This window comes from Pecten maximus, chromosome 3, assembly GCF_902652985.1.
Source record: "Pecten maximus chromosome 3, xPecMax1.1, whole genome shotgun sequence".
In the NCBI taxonomy this organism is placed as follows: domain Eukaryota; kingdom Metazoa; phylum Mollusca; class Bivalvia; order Pectinida; family Pectinidae; genus Pecten; species Pecten maximus.
In genome coordinates, this window is record NC_047017.1 from 41,052,586 (window position 1) to 41,071,024 (window position 18,439).

At 34.4% G+C, this 18,439-nt stretch overlaps 1 protein-coding gene across 3 annotated transcripts; it reads left to right on the forward strand.

Moving 5' to 3' along the window:
• Positions 1-12,265: 12,265 nt before the first annotated feature.
• Positions 12,266-17,831, forward strand: LOC117324185 (fos-related antigen 1-like). Of its 3 annotated transcripts, none has more exons than XM_033879875.1 (4): positions 12,266-12,452; positions 14,695-14,977; positions 15,233-15,343; positions 15,559-17,831. In XM_033879875.1, the coding sequence occupies exons 2-4, from the start codon at positions 14,708-14,710 to the stop codon at positions 16,099-16,101; spliced, it is 924 nt and encodes a 307-aa protein (XP_033735766.1). In that variant the 5' UTR covers positions 12,266-12,452; positions 14,695-14,707; the 3' UTR covers positions 16,102-17,831. The 3 variants fall into 3 exon arrangements, with proteins under 3 accessions (XP_033735766.1, XP_033735767.1, XP_033735765.1); XM_033879876.1 differs by lacking the exon at positions 12,266-12,452 and adding an exon at positions 12,521-12,947; XM_033879874.1 differs by lacking the exon at positions 12,266-12,452 and adding an exon at positions 12,983-13,346.
• Positions 17,832-18,439: the final 608 nt, after the last annotated feature.

Consider the following 18,439-nt stretch of genomic DNA (forward strand, 5'->3'; position numbering starts at 1 on the left):
GAAGTGGTAATTTTCCCTTCCAAGTACGACGACCAACTGGAACTAAAAAAAACCGAAACGCAAGCTTAATTGTCCCTTTTTATAGATTTTGAAATTACTTGCTTAGTTTGATTTCACGACAATCATCGCTTGTTATTAAAACGTTCAAAGCAATAGTCATATAATCATTGCGGGTCCCGTCTTATGTAAGTGGTATTTAGATAATAATGATATAATAGACCTTCAACACTTTTCAAGGATGTTCTTTTGAAATGCCATAATACAGTTTGATGTCCACTTTCTTCAGCTGAAACATTTCAAATGTGACCACAAGAATCATAAAATAGGTTTGAAGTAGAAATTTGACTCCACTGGTAAAGTCAGTACATACCAAATAAAACAGATAACTAGTTAAGAATGTATAATCTTGGCTTCTCGATTTAATACATATCTAAAACGTGGATGCAACATCTTGTAAAACAATTAACACATATTAAACCTATGTCTATGGTATCTTAGTGGACGCAAAATATTACAGTTCTTAAATATTCAATCGAGAGAGTTTAATTAAATGTAAAATAAAATGAATATGTCTCCCAAGCTAATTTGATTTCAATCAAATTAATCGGTATATTAAACAGGGTGGAACATCATGCATCTCCTGGACATACCTTACCTGTATTGTTGTCTAAATAACTATCCTGTATATAATAAAGAAGACAATAGTACACGTATTACTACATTATACCAATAAATTATCGTTGACATCAAAACCTGTATATGTTGCTTGATTTCACCACGAGTACGTCCTGATCAACAGAACCAGTGACAATATTCATTTGATGAATTAGAATTAATAAAAATTAAAACGAAACCTTAACTCTATAAAATCGATAAATCGAGGGCAAACCATGAACAAAAAGTATAATTTGCAAGAACACATATGGAAAAGAATATTAGACCAGATGTTACGGGCGGTAAGCGTCTTCTTTTTCATCAACGACACCCACCATAACAAAATCAGTTCTAGATCATTCTCAAAATGAGAATAAGACGGTGATAGCAAAGGAACTACTAGGCCTACCAACAAGTATCAAACACGTCAGACATTTCATCGCAGAAGGAAACATATTTCTATAGTGAGATCATGATGCCCACCATATAACTCTCCCGTCGTCTCCATCTATCTACATCTCTCGAAACCACAACTGTGTTGGTAATTCTTCCATCAGTAGTCGACAGCTCTCACGGAAAGTGTGAGTATTGGACCAAGTCCTTAAATTTGGACACGTTAACGGAAGAAAGGGGTGTCACTAACTAGAAATGGCAAATTAACTATTGGGAAATTGAAGTCAACGCGTTTAAGCATACAACCTAATCGTACATGTAAGCTTTCCGTGCTTGTTACGTTGTTAGTAAAGATGAAGGTACGCGACTGGTGTCCTTGGTTTCAAGCTCTACAGGGTTTATCTGATAGATATGACCAATTAATATGTTTGTCAATATATGCTCTTCAATATTACCAGCCCTAGTTTGAAATCAAAAACAAGTCTGCCAACAGAGGAGCACAGTTTATGCCTATTAGTTGGTCAATAGTTTTTTTTTTGTCACCACACTAAACAGAGATAATTCAAAACTCGCAATCGTATAGGAACACAGTATCGCTGACGTCAATACCAAAAATGATACTAATTTCTATAAATTGGTAGTAATAGATTCTATTCTAAGGAATTACACAGAGGTTTATGTCTGATGTCAGGCGACAATGACGAGGGAATTGTCAAGGTTATAAACTATTTTGCATTGTGACCACATCAACGCGAAAACCTTTCGATAACATCTACGTCACATGATTATCATCCAACTTGTTTGTGGTTTTGCTTCAGGCAGGAAGTGACAGAATAATGATAATAAATAATAACAATAAAAATGGAACATTAACAAATCTCAGGCTTCATGTTTGGAAGTTATTTTTATCACAGACGTGTTAGCAGTGGTTTGTTAGATCATTATTAAACCACAGGCAAAGTGTTGAAACGTTAGTGATATAAAACGCAATATATCACTGCTGAAGCTAACATAGTATTGGAACATAAGTTACATCAAATATTTCACTGTTAATAAGTGTCGAAATATTACTAGTTTTATCAAAAAAATGCATAATATCCTTTTGAACCATACCTTGTGTTGAACACTTTGTTGTGTAAAAAGCATGCTTAAGGTAGATTAAATGGTTAGATACACTTCACTAATCTAAGTTATATCGCACCAACTAAATCATTAAACTAAAAATAACTTACCCATTGTATATTGAGACACGGTAAGAAGGGAAATCTATATTAATTTAATTTAATTTTTATTGAAAAACTTTATTAAGGCAAACCTGTCGGGATACACGCTAATATATAAATAGTCTCTAACAGACGTCAGATACCGTGTCCCCGACAGTGATTCATCACGTGCGTATACGTGGCCGTGTTATAATTGGAAACTTACGTCATGATACTAAATTCAAGGATTTGTATTTGAATTGATGTGAATATATCATTTTAATAATATGCATAGTTAAAATAATCGTATTTAGACAAAGCATCTTTAAAAATTATCCACTTCTAACATTCACTTCTGTATATAAAGTAATTCCGTTTGCGTATCTCAGTGTAATGAGTCGATATAATCGTGCATTCGAAAAAAAAACAAAAAAAACTATGAATGTGACAAGTACTATAATTATATGATTTCATTGCTGTGTCTATTTGTTTCATTTGGACTGATGCCATATTTCTAAGTGTGCTCAGCTAGTGTACATAACACTAGGTTTATACGTATACAATGTACACCTATGTAGCTTCCTAGTAACAACTCCCATTTTTTTATCATTTTAGTCGTGACCCGGGGGCAGTGGAAGTGACGAATTAAAAATTCAGTGTAATTTAAAATCGCTAAACATAGGGATTACTAGATGGGGACAATTTTTTTGATGATTTTTATTCATCAATACGACGAAATTGATTCAAAATATCTCCTTAGATAACATGATGTATACAACACAATTAACTTAAAAAGTGTTAGTCGATATACAGCTGATATACCGTATTCTTATAGCATGCTATTGATTGTTAAATACCTACATAGTACAAAAGAAACTACAGGTAAGTGCACAGGTAAGTGCGTTTCTAAAGCACGTACACTTAAATATGCGAGCAATAAATAGAACGGAGATGTTTGATGTATATTTCTGGTTAGTTCTACAATATGAAATGTAAAAACTATGTCCAGTCTTCCATGACCAAATCTCGTTAATGTTTATTCTGAAAAGTGCAAAGATTTTATTTTCTCTTTTCTTCCAATTTGATATCACTAGCAATAAAATTTATGTAAGATTCAGAACTTGTTATATTCATGACATGCCGACAATGACAGGTACCCTGTTAATTTATTTTGTATTTTTAAAGGAATTAATTTTGTTCAAAAACTATTCATAGTGTCTATATAAACAGCACGTGACGAAAACTAATAACACAATTACGAATATTGTCAATGTCAATAATCTGATTAGGTCGTACAAGTTATAGTGTTAATTGTTAACTGTAGTTGAATAGTAGAATGTTACGTTATATTGTGCAAGACCAGGGTGAATTCCCTCAATATTCTACAATCTATACTTATATATTACGTACTGAATATTTCCAGGCTAGAAATCTGACGGCCGAATATGATAATAGAGATACGTCTCGCATGTACACTATTTATAAAATACAGCAGGTATACCTGTTCCTGATTGACAGGGATGTCATGGCCAAAATTACACCAAGAAGGGCGGGATAAATCTGACGCATATAATAGATGACCCATCTATATTCCTCACCTTAGCCATCAACATTGATTGTGTCTGACGCACAAAAAAACTTTTTTTAAATATACGTTTACGCTTTATGCAATGAACTACACATTGGTTATCCAGTCCACACCACGATAACCGCAGATCTAACATTAGGATTTGTAAATATAATTCTTTAGCTAAAGTGATATCATGAAGAAAGCTGGAGTTGATTTGCTGTAACAGAGTATCCACTAGACATTAAACTACTCAGCAAGACGTTTCTGCTAGAGAACCGTCAATGGTTATACAAAAGGCACACAGGATATTCAATCAACGTAGGTATGGTTCCAATGTCATCAAAATCAGTTTGAATAGTCCATGTTTTGTGGGTTTATTAATTTGTTAAGTTGAAATGAAATTACCAATTAATTAATGAAAGCCATGAGAAATCATTATCTCATTAGGAAATAGTTCCGTGTGCGACATGAACTTAGAAGTATTCGATGATATATCTGGTGTTTCACACCTCCAGTTCTCATTCTGGATTTAACCAGGATGTAGGTGTACATGTAGGTCAATGTAACAGAAGACGCTTATCCTTCCGGAGTAAGTAGTCTTAATCTGCCGGTATTGTCAACGGTCTCCACGTGAAATGTATTTTCTGTTCATATCATACCTTCATTTTATAGATTACAAGTTAGAGCAAAGATGTTTGTTTGTACTCCCTGTTTATTTGTCATCGTTTTCAATACTTGCACATTGTGATAAATTAAGTAAAAATTCAGTTTTACTGGACACTCGCCATTAACATGACGCGGGGAGACTGCTTAGGTTTTCATCTCAAACCCGATCAGAAGTATTATAACACATAGAAGTAGACTGTGTTAAAAGTCATGCATTTTCTGTAAATCATGAAATTTAAGATTTACCAAAAAAGATTTTCTAAAGAAATAAAGAACTTATTTATATCATTATTGTTTGGAAATAGTGCAAATAAGGTCATTACTCATGCGCATGCATGAAGATAAGTTGACTACAGACGAGTCCATATCAAAACGGGGGAAAATAGGTGGATGCGTAAATCTAATAGTTTAAGATTATGTGCTTGTGATGTTATTACTAATGGATGCCATATGTATATATTTGATTTGCAACAATATATAATATCGCATTAATACACGTGCACAAGCAAACTGTGTCGCATTGTGTTACATAAATGTTCAAATGTGATCGTCCACGTTGCAACTTTCAATCTTTGTCATTTTTTTCACAAAAAGTGATATAATTTTGGATATTGATATAATTTCAAGTATTCCAACGATTAATTGCCTGAAAGCTAATGTCCCAAGCAAAAGAACGGAATCTAAACAGTAACAAATGACTAACAGGTGTATGACAAATTATGCGTGGAATTAAATTCATCACTCACATGTTTATTGTAAAGTGAGAAAAGTATCTTCCCTGAAATATGATATCGACATATAGTCATATTCATGAGAGGAAGCTTTTGTTGGATGTTTAGTATACTTAATCAAATATCCAAGTTTAATCCTGAGAATTTATTTATAAAACGTATCATCAAAGGTTCTTTAATCATCCCAATTTCGAATGACTTGATTGTAAAGCACGCGCTCTTTAAACGGGACTGTTACAAACAGGTATTTAAACTGATATAAAGCCGTTAGCTGACGTACAATAGGCTTCCACTACTGATGTAAATTATCAAAACAACACTCGTTTCCAAGCGCTACCTACAATGAGGCGAGCTTTAACAATGTACCCATATCCGATACTGATGCAACTGGCTCCCTCTATAGTCTAACAGGGCGTCTTCCTAGACGCTCATTATGCAATATACAAGGTTAACATGACTTTGACACTGTTCGATTTTACTACCTCAGGTTACATATGTGTATTAAATAGCGGTGATCAAACAATCTATCACAGCAGTGACGAACCTTTCAAATTGATATAATGAGTAGTTTTTAACAGTAATCAACACAATCCATAATGGTACTCGACACAATACACAAAGTCACAGACATTAAAATTGATATAATGAATAATGTTTTAATGGTAATCGACACAATGCATAAAGTCACAGACATTAAAATTGATGTAATGAATAATTTATAATGGTACTCGACACACTACACGTAGTCACAGACAGTAAAATTGATGTAATGAATAATTTTATAATGGTACTCGACACACTACACAAAGTCACAGACAGTAAAATTGATATAATGAATAATGTTTTAATGGTACTCGACACACTACACAAAGTCACAGACAGTAAAATTGATATAATGAATAATGTTTTAATGGTAATCGACACACTACACAAAGTCACAGACAGTAAAATTGATGTAATGAATAATTTTATAATGGTACTCGACACACTACACAAAGTCACAGACAGTAAAATTGATATAATGAATAATGTTTTAATGGTAATCGACACACTACACAAAGTCACAGACAGTAAAGTTGATATAATGAATAATGTTTTAATGGTACTCGACACAATACACAAAGTCACAGACAGTAAAGTTGATATAATGAATAATGTTTTAATGGTAATCGACACACTACACAAAGTCACAGACAGTAAAGTTGATATAATGAATAATGTTTTAATGGTACTCGACACAAAGTCCCGAGTCAGGAGAGGATTAATATCGCCTGATACTGCAAAGAGTCCGGTGTTAGTCTCCGTATATTTTCCTAAACGTGATCATCATTTTGGCAAAAAATACCAGTCAGTACTGTGTTTAATTTGCAAATACATAATGTAAATAATCACTTACAATTAGATATAACTAATTAACAGTAAATGTACTTCAATATCAATATAAGTAATTATCTATCTTTAGTCAGTTTTAGACGACACAGATGCCGATTTACAAATTTAGAATTTCCAATGATATCATCAGTTAACGACATTCATATTATTTTCAATAAAATCACCAGTGGCCACGTTGAGGTTGGTCATCATCCTGACTTTTTGACATTGCTATCCAATGCAAGGTCATCGAGTCTATTTCAAGATAAAACCGGAATTGACTGTTCATGTACTCAAGTTATTTTTAACTCCCCATTTCCGTCAATAAGTTGACACGTAATTGAGTCCACGCTATAAATATATATCGGACTGATGCAATGTTTTCATAAATATATGGCTATCTATATGTATGTGTAGTGTATTGCGTAGTTAGTTCTGAACGAGTACGTGACTTTTTGTTTACCAGGACGACAGTTTAGTGGGTCAAGGGACAGTCCTTATCTTAATCCTCGCTACCTCCACTGATAAAACGGGAATGTTACTTGTTGTCCCCGTGAACCTGATTGAATTTTAAATTGTACCCCTTGTTAATCAAATAAATAAAAACGGTAGCTACTCGTGTCATAAAGATCAACTGCAATACATACATCAATATTGAATTACTGTCAGGATCAAATACACGTGCACCATGATTAAGGTGGCACAATATTGAATTACTGTTACTTACCTATAGCTCAAACTGTTTTGAAATTAAAAAAACAGATCAGAACAAATGACAGGAATCCTAAATTGAGCTGCAAAATAATAGAAATAATAAGAAAACGATGGTTATAGATATCGGGCTGTTTAGTAGTTCGCTTATACCTGTGTATTAAAAAGCTTACGTGTGTATTGTTAAAGCGCTCATATCCGTTAACGTCTACACCAATACTGATATGTAATCGTCCTGTGGCACTCAAAACCCAAAAGAGTATACTGTACATTTAATATAAAAAGACTTGACTAATAAAACAATGGCAAGCTATGTTTAAACTGGCTGGGCAAATTTACAAATAAAGCACGTTAGATCAGTAATCTAAGTACGATAGTCAGTGATGGTACCGATAATTTGATTAATAATTGAATTAAACTACAAGATGTCCGACGAAATTCCATAAGTGACAACTTATGACAGCCGCGATTTCAATTCCCCTCTTGTCACTTTACCAACCCTGCTTTCATACTCAATGGTGTCATATATGTTCAATATACAATTGTTCCCAATATCAACATTTTCTTGATAGGTATATCAACTGCTTATTGCAACACATTTTTTCGAGAGGTGCAGGTCGAGACAGACTATAGTGTTACAGTCGACATCATGACCCCATTAGGTTAGGGTAATAAGGGTAAGATGTCTTGCCCAAGCATACAACCACGACAGCAGAGATCGACCCGTTTTTCTTCTTCCCAAAAAGCACAAACCGACACGAGTAGGGAGTGTTGAACGACGCACCTCTGACCTTCAGACATTCGACTAATGCCATCCCATTGGAAAATATTCCTTAAGCTCAATGAAATTTGACATATTCCATGCTAGTTAAAATACCTTGAAATTCCGTTATCAGCAACAAAGTTCTTTTGTCCATTTTTATTAAGATCATTTATTTGACTTGACCTAGATTTACGAGGTGAGTGTCGTCGATGAACGGAAGATGTCATACAAATCTAGGTCAAATCTAGGTCATAGCCAGGTTACGTCACCTCGTGGTGAGAACGGAACCACCAGGTATATCAACGGAACCACCACGAGCGTGGAACGTGTCATATCGCCCTATAAGATCATGAAGTCTACAATAAAGCTTTTCCTTGTTGTTCATCAACCTTCATCTCTTCATTTTTTTTCAGTAGTCGACATCTTTCACGGAAATTCTGATAATAGGAACAAGTCCTTAAATATCGAATCTAGGCAAAGCATGACTGATAGTCTGTTACTGTCTAGAAAACTGAAATAATCAAGTTATATAGCGTATCTGATCGGCATGGTTGATAACAGCTTGGATATATAAAGCCAATACGTCATCAACAGCTAAAATTGAAGGACATTACAATGAATCTGGTTTCTGTTCCGCTCTTCAACAATAATTAGGTCAAGAGAGCGCCACAGTTTGTCCCCATAGATATGCCAATATTCTGCTTGTCACCAAACTCAACAAAAATGTTGTCCACCAGAAATTCGATCAAAATCACGATGGATATTGTTCTCATATTTCGTTAATCATTTTGCATGCTATGCGCTTTATGGATAAGGCAAGAAAAACAAGAAATTCGAAACACCGCCCTGTTTGGTAATAAATACTTGAAATATTTATTAATGATCATAAACAAGAAAGAAGCGAAATGGCCGTCGATTTGCGTTTACAGTTTGTGATCTTAGGGAAAGAAAGATGTAACTAGATTTATCTTTAGATATATGAAAGTGCAATAAAAAATGCTTAAATAGATATATAAGAGCCAGCTTATGCAAATAACTATCACGTGCAAAAAATCCTTTTATTGCATTTTTGCTAGTGAATTATAGACATTTATCAAACTAATAAAACTTATATTTTCACTGCAGCGATGAGCAGAGAAACTATAAGATTTTGCAGTGAAAATATAAGTTTTGCAGTGAGAGTTTTTCGTTTTTGACCAGTCAGAGCGAACCTTTGTATTCACCTCATTGAAACTTACCGATTTTTCCAGTCGAAGCGAAGATAGATAAATTGGTTATTTTGCTGTATTTTTGAAATATTCAGACTAGTTTTTTGACGAAGTACCCACCTGACGTGAGCTATTCATGCACAGATACTCCGATAACAGCAGCAAACGTTTAAATTGCGTTGATCAGTTCTTTCAAAATGGCGCCGTCAAGTTTTGTTTTTAAGCTTATAAAATGCAATAAAAGGAAAATTGAATGGCTTCTCGTTTAATATGACATACATTTCACTCGTATGACAGAATATTTCGATATTTTTTACTCGTGCTTCGCACTCGTAAAGATATCGATATCCTGTAATACTCGTGAAATATATGGTGTATCAAACGAGAAACCATTCAATATCCTCTATATTCTTAATGGCTAAATATATACAAAACAGCAACCACATTAAATGTATTACATTTGAACGATAATGATTTATATGTACTGTCTAACTGTACAAACGGGCGTCGAGACCTAATGCAAGTTACAAACCATACCTTGTATACATATTGAAATACAAATAGCGAAAATATCATCTTAACCAAAACAAAATCTACTTTGGTTTCTAGAGCGCATATCAACAATATCTAAGGACCTATCTTGGATAACATGTTTGAGGTTCAAGGTGGGAATATTCATATTGAACTGTTCTCAAAATTCCCAATTTGCTCTTTGGAGGGCATTCCAGATGGGCAATTTGTAATCTAAATTAAAAATAAGGTGTTACAACTGCTCAATAACAATGTGATTGTCAGTCAACATAAGTACGTGTGTCGCACGTGTTCTTATCAGAAAGAGGCATCCCTGTGTTTTACGTCAAAATTATAGCTGCTTTATAAAGCTTTCTTTTGATCGGTATTTGTTTCGCTTGTGTTATTTTGGTCATTCGTTCCTATTTTTCAGCATTAATTTCGTTTCTACTTTTTAGTATTCATTCTGTTCCTACTTTTTAGCATCCATTTTGTTCCTACTTTTTAGTATTCATTTTGTCCTACTTTTTAGTATTCATTTTTTTCCTACTTTTTAGTATTCATTTTGTTCCTACTTTTTAGTATTCATTTTATTCCTACTTTTTAGTATTCATTTTAGTTTTTTTCTATTTTATCGTATCATCAGTTACTAAGGTGTCATGATGAATTGCCCTAGGAGAAAAATAAAGCCTCATTATGGGTCACAATTCATTTCCGCTCCTATAATATCACTTAGTTTAGGACTGAAAGTAAACCCTCATATCCACCCCGAAATAAAGTCTCTTCCTACGATAACATGCGATGTAATACAGATAAAACATGTTTTATGTCTGTGTGTAAGCTATGCTGTAATCTTTTTATTTACGTGAAGCGAAGTGTGAACATGAGCCAAATGTATTCTAACTAATGTCAACGATATTTTTATAGAGACTGACCTCTGTGTTCCCTGTAAAACTAATGTTTATGTTTGTTGAACACCCGATACGATAAAGTATAGAGAATAGATATCGCTGTACTTTCAGGTGTCTCTTTATATGGGAAACCCATATACTACATTTCTTCGATTTCTTATTTGTACTTACAGACTCTTAAGAAACTACAGTGACCATTTTACAGTTTCGGACCTACTACGACATCGATGATGCGTATGGCAATAGAAGCAATGATTTGCTGTGACACACTGTCACCTGTCACCTTTGATGGATAGAGTAGCACTGGTAAGATCGAAATGGATTTTACTGCGCAGTTTAATCAGATCTCGGTGTGTATATAACTGTATACTGGTTTATAAATACAATTGTTCCACATTCTGAACCTATACGAATGCGTTAATGGTCAGACGAGCGAGTTGTCATAATAATAATAATGCGCATGTTTTGTTATCCAAATGTTCGTATATTACTGTAAATATTAAATTTACGTAATTTCTAAACTAAAATAGTAATAAATCCACAAACAGTCGTTTACTTTGCACCGTTGTGTACCTTTTTAAGAATTATATTCTTGAATTCATTATTCAAAATTATGACAAGATACAAACTTGATACAAAACACAAATCATGGAAAATAGGACAGTGTTGAGGTGTCTGGTGATAGGCACTAGATATGTATCTACACGGACACCTGTATCGTGACAGGTATGAAAAATGGGTCTGGACAGCGATCGTTGTGTACCAAGACCCACAACAACACCAGACTACATGGCTTATAACTGCATATAATAACTTTGGAGTCGCAATGCATGTCAAAAAGTAATTAATATTCTTAAAACAGGCAGGTCATATATTAAGTACGGTGTAAGTACAGTATTATGATCCTGTGTCGTTTTAGGAGGATATCAAGGGTAATGACTGGTTTATAAAGGATGTTTATATTTGTTTTAATATTTTACTGCATTCTAATGATTGAACCTTTTGAAAACCACAATTATTACGCAGAGTGATAATATCAAACACTTAAAACAACAGTTGATTATTCTGTTTAGCGTTTTCCTTTGTTACCCTCGATTTAACTTGATCCGGTGCTACACTCTTCTGTGTATGATACTGCAGTGATATGACTTTATTGTCAGATGTAGGCCACACAACAAAGGAATTAGAGATTAACTTAAACGTGATCTATTATTTAACGTTCGTTAACCTGTTCAAATGACGCATATACTTATTATTGCCAGGAGGAAGATATATAGACTTGGACATTTTGTGCTCTATTGTAACATAATGGGGTTACGTTAAATCTCAGATAAAGGACATAAAGAGATATAATGAGTGTATACACGGTAGGGTGGATTGGGGCGATCTTATTGTCCACACAAAGCAACACCTCCAGACTGCCAGATAAGAGCGCTTAACTTTTTGTGTATTGCAGTGGTGTATTATGACTATAATGTGATTTAGGTGACTGTATCGTGCCGTTTCTATTTTTGACCCAGTAACCATACAAAGGCTGTGTGTATATATTAAGTGTATGCTAATTATTCACGAGGCGTTACTTCCTATTGCCTGTGTGTATTGGTCGTCTCGCTCTGTTTACGTACTGTATGGGAGCTCATTTGAATAAAGCCCACAGGGTCACTGGCTCGTGCAACTTGTGAATATACATTTGAAATCTGGATCACAAAATCAGTTCTGACTGTAGACATCGAGTCATCAAATGATCGACAGAACATAAAAAGTAAGTAGATAGTGTTACACTATGTCTTGTTGATATTATGTTCACTGTGTACCTTGGTAATGGAAAACCCTAGATCATTGGAACGGTTCTATTAATAGCGCTGGTGCAACACCTATCAGGTGATTGCAGACAGGTAAGTTATAATATATAGACATAGGTGGCGATGAAAATACATTTCAAAGAAGAGAACCAGGAATATGGAAAATACATTGGTAAATTCTTACGCAATATGCTGCTACAATGTACAACAATAGCACAAAATTGCATCGGATTTTTTTTAACTTAAATTTACTACAACGTATAACGAACGTAAAGGCTATCTAGCAGGTCATGAGTTATAGTAAAACTTGGTAACCAATCACAACATAACCTGCACCGCTCACGCGCACACGTCTGCGGTGATTGGTCAGACGTAATTTACGAGACACACGTAGTATAATCGGTAGTGGTACCTGTGCCCTTGCTGTCACACTTACTGCATTGGTGATGAGACAGGTAAAAAGTTAACTTTGTGTTTTTACTGACTTTTTATAATAGTCACTTTTCAATCTATGTTAATCAGTAGTGTACTTGTATGTGTTTAACAGTAATTATCGTGTACGGTATTAAAGTGACTGATTGTACGTGTATAAGTTGTGGGATGATTCAGAACCTATGTGAAGTACTTTACACACGTGTGTTAGTAAGGATGTCGCTAAACTAGACGACTACTGTTCTCGGACCTTCAAGAGGATGTCTGATATGTATCTGCTTGTGTTGAAATGGGCGTTGTCACTTGCTGTGGTCAATTAGTCATTGTGTAGATGTTTACTTTTGAGTTACTCATCTAATCCGTAATATGACTAGACTCCATCAATGGCCATGGCATTAGAGTCATCGAACAATGTACCCCAGGTAGGGTGTTCCTCTTCGGCGATCTCATATTATCGTCACATGTGTCTTAAACGAAATTATTTTACAAATAACCTTCGAGAATATATGAAATTTAACCTACTCGTCGTACTAAAGGGTCTGCCTTTATATCACGTAGAATTACAGTTTATGATACGGATTATTTTTCGAGTTTAAATTTTTTTTTTTTTTTAAACAGGCTTGCTTAAAGCAAATAGTGGCTATGCAACTATTTTAAAACAAATTTCCTAGAATTCTTTTTATCTTATCAACATGTATAAACATGTACATGTATTTCATGCTAGTTATAAATAAATCGTTTATATAACACCCACTGACAAACAATGATTAGTTAATAATATATTCCTTAAATGCATGTACATATACCTATATACTTCCTCTTTTGGATTACGTGCCAGTCAATAAATCGTACTTGGTGAGTTCGTTTCACTATCGCTTTAGACTTATTATGATCAATATCATTTCTGTGTAATGTCTAGTAAGTACATACTTGGTAGGTTTCAGAATATCAACGCTATATATAACTTTGCAACCTATTTCTGTATTCAATTTTTGCTTTAACCCCTTCAGAAAATAATATCTTAACTAGATAGGTGTGATGTTATTTAGGTATATAGTCACTATGTCCAGGTATTACCGAGTCTTTATTAGGCAATACACTCTTGCTAAATGTAATTTTCCATTTAGTAATTCCATATATGGATGCATAGATTTGATAAATTTCTCATTAGTGTCTGTAACTTAGCTTTCTTTTCATCATGAACAATTCAAATTATGCTAAATAAATCCTCTATTACACCCTGTTGTAAAAACGTCAGATTTAGATTTAATATCATTTCATAGTATTTTATTCACAACATGCTCCTCTGCTCCATGTGTTTACGTATATGTATGTTTGTTGCCCGTGTGGGCGAAATTCGTTTATAAAGAAATACTAATTTAAATCTAAACTAACTCAACATGTTTACTAGTTGGCTTTCATATCGTGTCGTACTAAACTTTGTTGCTTTTTGTGAAGCAAACTATAAGACTTTGGTGTTATATTTTAGATTTAAAGCCATGACAATTATGTTAATGCAGAACACCTATAATTTCGAAATAAATTTTGTAGCAAACTACGTCATTATGTTAACTAGACAAAGTTTCGTCATGTGCTGTTAACATTTCATAATGCTCCCTTCACTTTCAGCTGGTTTGTCTTAATTTCTCTAAACTTTCTCCATTTGCTTTTGTGATGTCAGCCATTCTTCATTGTTGATGTATATCAATTTTTGATTTTTCAAGTATGATCTTCATAAATAATAATCTTATTCATACAAATGTGTTTCAGAATTCACGCCAATATGGATTGCCCTACGTGGATAAAACAAGAGCCCTTTTCTCCTGTTAAGAAGACTTTTCCTGATGCTTGCTCGCCTACTCCTATTGGCCAAGACATACAAGAGGGATCTGGAGACGACCAGTTACAAAAGGCTGCCTCTGATGCCTTAGCCGCTGGTCAACTGCTTCCTCTCATAAAGAAGGAACTTAAATATACGATACTGAATCGCCGATTCGCCAAAGGGGAAGCCGACATTATTTTGAAGGATCCACCTAAACCTAAAGCTAAACAGGTAATAATGCGGCTCATATATATCTATTTAAATTTGTTTATAAGTTATGATATTTAAGATGTTTCCAATAACTACTTTGCTACAGCAATGCAACTTACACTTACAATTTTGATTTCTTTTAGAAAGAAAGCTTTGCTGTTGTAAAATAGTATTATTATATTATGTATAAATTTATAAAATTGATAATAACAATAACCATGGTTAATGTCTCCTGGAAAATTGAAAACCTGAATATATTCATTTCTATTTTACTAGGATCTAACAGCAGCAGACCTAGAAAGAAAGTCTCGTCGCCGGGAACAGAATCGGCGGGCTGCCACGAAATGTCGAAACAAGAAGAAGGGTCTGGAGGACAGCCTGCTCACGGTTAGTATCAATACCCGATATATCTTCATTGATGCGACTTATTTCTTCATTGCCTAAACCTGTGTGACTAAAACATGAAACTTTCACACTAGATACACCTAGGGATAAACATGTACTGTTAGTTTTATTATTATTATTAATGTGTCTGTGACCCATTAAATGTATGACACTTAGTATTTTCAAGCAATTAAATGATTTTGTTTTCTTTATTTTAGAACTTTTACAAGGAACAGAGTAAAAACGAGACTCTTACCGGAAATATAAAAACACTAAGATCTGAAAAAGCCAGACTTGAAAAGATTCTGGAAGAACACTTAGTTTCACGCGAGTGCGCACTATCTCAACGTAGCACCTCATATACGCCGCCACTTTCCGCTCAACTTCCGCCTATCTGCTACGATCAAAACACCGGAAGTGCAACATCTCCGAGTTTGTACGGAGGAGACATTTTTACATTTGACGTACAAAGCAACAATAAGGTATGTCCCGTAGTATCGGATCCTTGTACCTCATACATCAGTCAGACACCAGGACAGACCAGTGGATACCCACAGCCATCTCCAGACACATTTACTTCCGTAGAAGGGCCCATCTACGTGCCCATCACGCCACCGGCAGAAGAACCATCGCACAACAGGGAGTTCAACTGGGCTGAGAATTTCTTGAATATATCTGAATTGCTGAGCAGGGACCTTCCGGAGGAGATCCCGGTCCTCAGTTCGGATGATCTGAACAATCTAGCCCCATCTGGCCTATAGGACCTTATTAGACTGTATATGGTCACTTATAACCTATGGATTTTGTTAAGTCATATAAATACGCCAAATAATTCTTGAACGACCAGTTCGTCTTTCTCCACGTTTTCAATTACGAAATGTTTGTTAAAACTATGTGTTAGTCTTAAATTCGTGAACTTCTCTTTGAGGATATTCTACATTCAAATTAGGAGTTGACATTTCGGAGACCTACGTTCCAGCCAATCGGGTATCAATAGTTCAACGAAATGTTCAGTGTGCCGATTGACGGTTAAATTCAAAGCAAGTACCCGGTGAGCATACTGACGTCTATAATGGAAAGTGTAAATTGTTATATATAACTTGGTGACTGATGACAGAACATTTTCATTACAGATTGATTATGGAAAATGATCTGTATCCACAAGCGTTGGTGTTATATGTTACCAAGAGACACATGTTCGTTAGTGCGGGTAAGACGAGTGACCACTCCCCTCGCCACCATGTCCAGTGTTTATATTGATATTGAGGTGGAGAAACACTCGATCAGACATGGCAGGTCTTAGACTGTGTTCTGTAGTCACGTGAAATTTCAATTAATTTCTTACGCGTACATTTCACATTGAGCAATACAGATTTTGGTTGTGTTCCGATAGAAAAGTGACTTCAAAGGTCTGTGTATGATCAACATGTGACATTGTATCGTGAAATATTGAGTTTACACTGTGCGTTGTTAAGAATATAAAATGATCTCAATCGTTACTATTGTTTTTTTCATGGAATCCCAATTCACCAGCAACATCATTGTAGTATGAACCTGCTGCTCATTACACGCTCCATGCTCATTTCATAGTACCATTTTACATTTGTACTTCTGTCCATACTTATCATTTTGGTGCATTAGACATTAGTTGGTCCTTTTATAGTTTACCTTCCAATTCCATTTGTCATTTCATCTTATTTTTGTACATGAATGTACTTCAAAAAGTGCATTTGGTTTTCATATATCATTTTATCTTTATTGCTGCATAATTGACCGTTTGATGCCTTCAATTTCCATTTATCATTTTTTTCTTTTATTTGGTCCACTATTCAAATGACCACTTGGTCATTTATTTATTCGGTTTCCATGTATCGTTCTTATCTGAATTTGTGCATCCCATTTCCATATATCACTTTATCTCAGTTTTGTGTAAGGTCATGAAAACACTTTCTCTCGCGTAAATCAATTAATAAATTAAAATAACACAAGAAAAAAAAATACTCGCATCAATTGACGGCAGTGATTAATTTTCTACCCAAGATATGTATGAAAACTTTGGCCAGTTATCAAAACAGGCGATGCGGGTGAATTGGGTGACCTTTTGAGACCTCAAATAGAGCTGCTCAGCATTCATCATCAATTATCATTTTTAAATGCATCATTTGCCAAATCCGACCATCATTTTAATTTAGAATGTAGTAATGTTATCATACTTTTTTCCATGATGGTTTTGTTCTCATTAATTTGTATTTTAATAGTTGTACGTAATTATGTCTTACTAAACATGTACATTTTCGTGACTATGATTAATGATGATATACATGATTTTTGTACAGAAAAAAGATATTTTTGTATTTGAAATGAGTTTATGTATTATTTTGAAGATTGTTAATTACACAGATGATATTTACTTTATTTTGAGTGATAAAGAAATCTTTATTATGTAAAACTGTACAAATTCACAAACAAATAAAATGTTTTTTTATTGATATTGAGTTTTTACCAGTTTTACATTATGAACTGAAATAGTTGGAATATTCCAAATGGCCAATATCATTGAATTTTAAATATGAAAAGTAAGGTCACGGGTGACAGCACTGGCCAGTTGTCATGGACACCAGTTCAATTATAGTAGTAAAACCTTTCACTCTGTCTAGGTGTTGGATGGGAATAGTCAGGGAGACTCGGCATTGTAGGAGCTATGTGATATCAAATCTATGAAATAACATCATTCAGTATTAGGCTAGATCTAATTTGGTGTTAGATATGTTCAGTCATGTTAGTATGGCAATGTCCCGTGATGGTTAATTAAAGGGAGGCAATCGTGCAAAATATCTCGAAGACACTACACACTCAATTTATGTGTCTTCTGTCATATCATTAAGAAACATTGCGTGCGAACAAACAAGAGAAGGAACACTTATTATGAATCAGAGTACAAGCTGTACCCAGATCTAGAGATAAGTTAGTGGACATGAACAAATATATGAGAAATCGGTAGGATTCAGACGCATATCCTTTGAAGGCAATGTTTTACTAATACAAGTTTAATTGTTGTATAAAATCTTTGACGATCAATTTACCCAAGAGACACTCTAC

Coding starts and splice junctions, on each gene's coding strand:
- LOC117324185 (XM_033879874.1), top strand. Junction 14,978..15,232: donor CTAAACCTAAAGCTAAACAG/GTAATAATGCGG, acceptor CTATTTTACTAG/GATCTAACAGCAGCAGACCT. Junction 15,344..15,558: donor TGGAGGACAGCCTGCTCACG/GTTAGTATCAAT, acceptor TCTTTATTTTAG/AACTTTTACAAGGAACAGAG.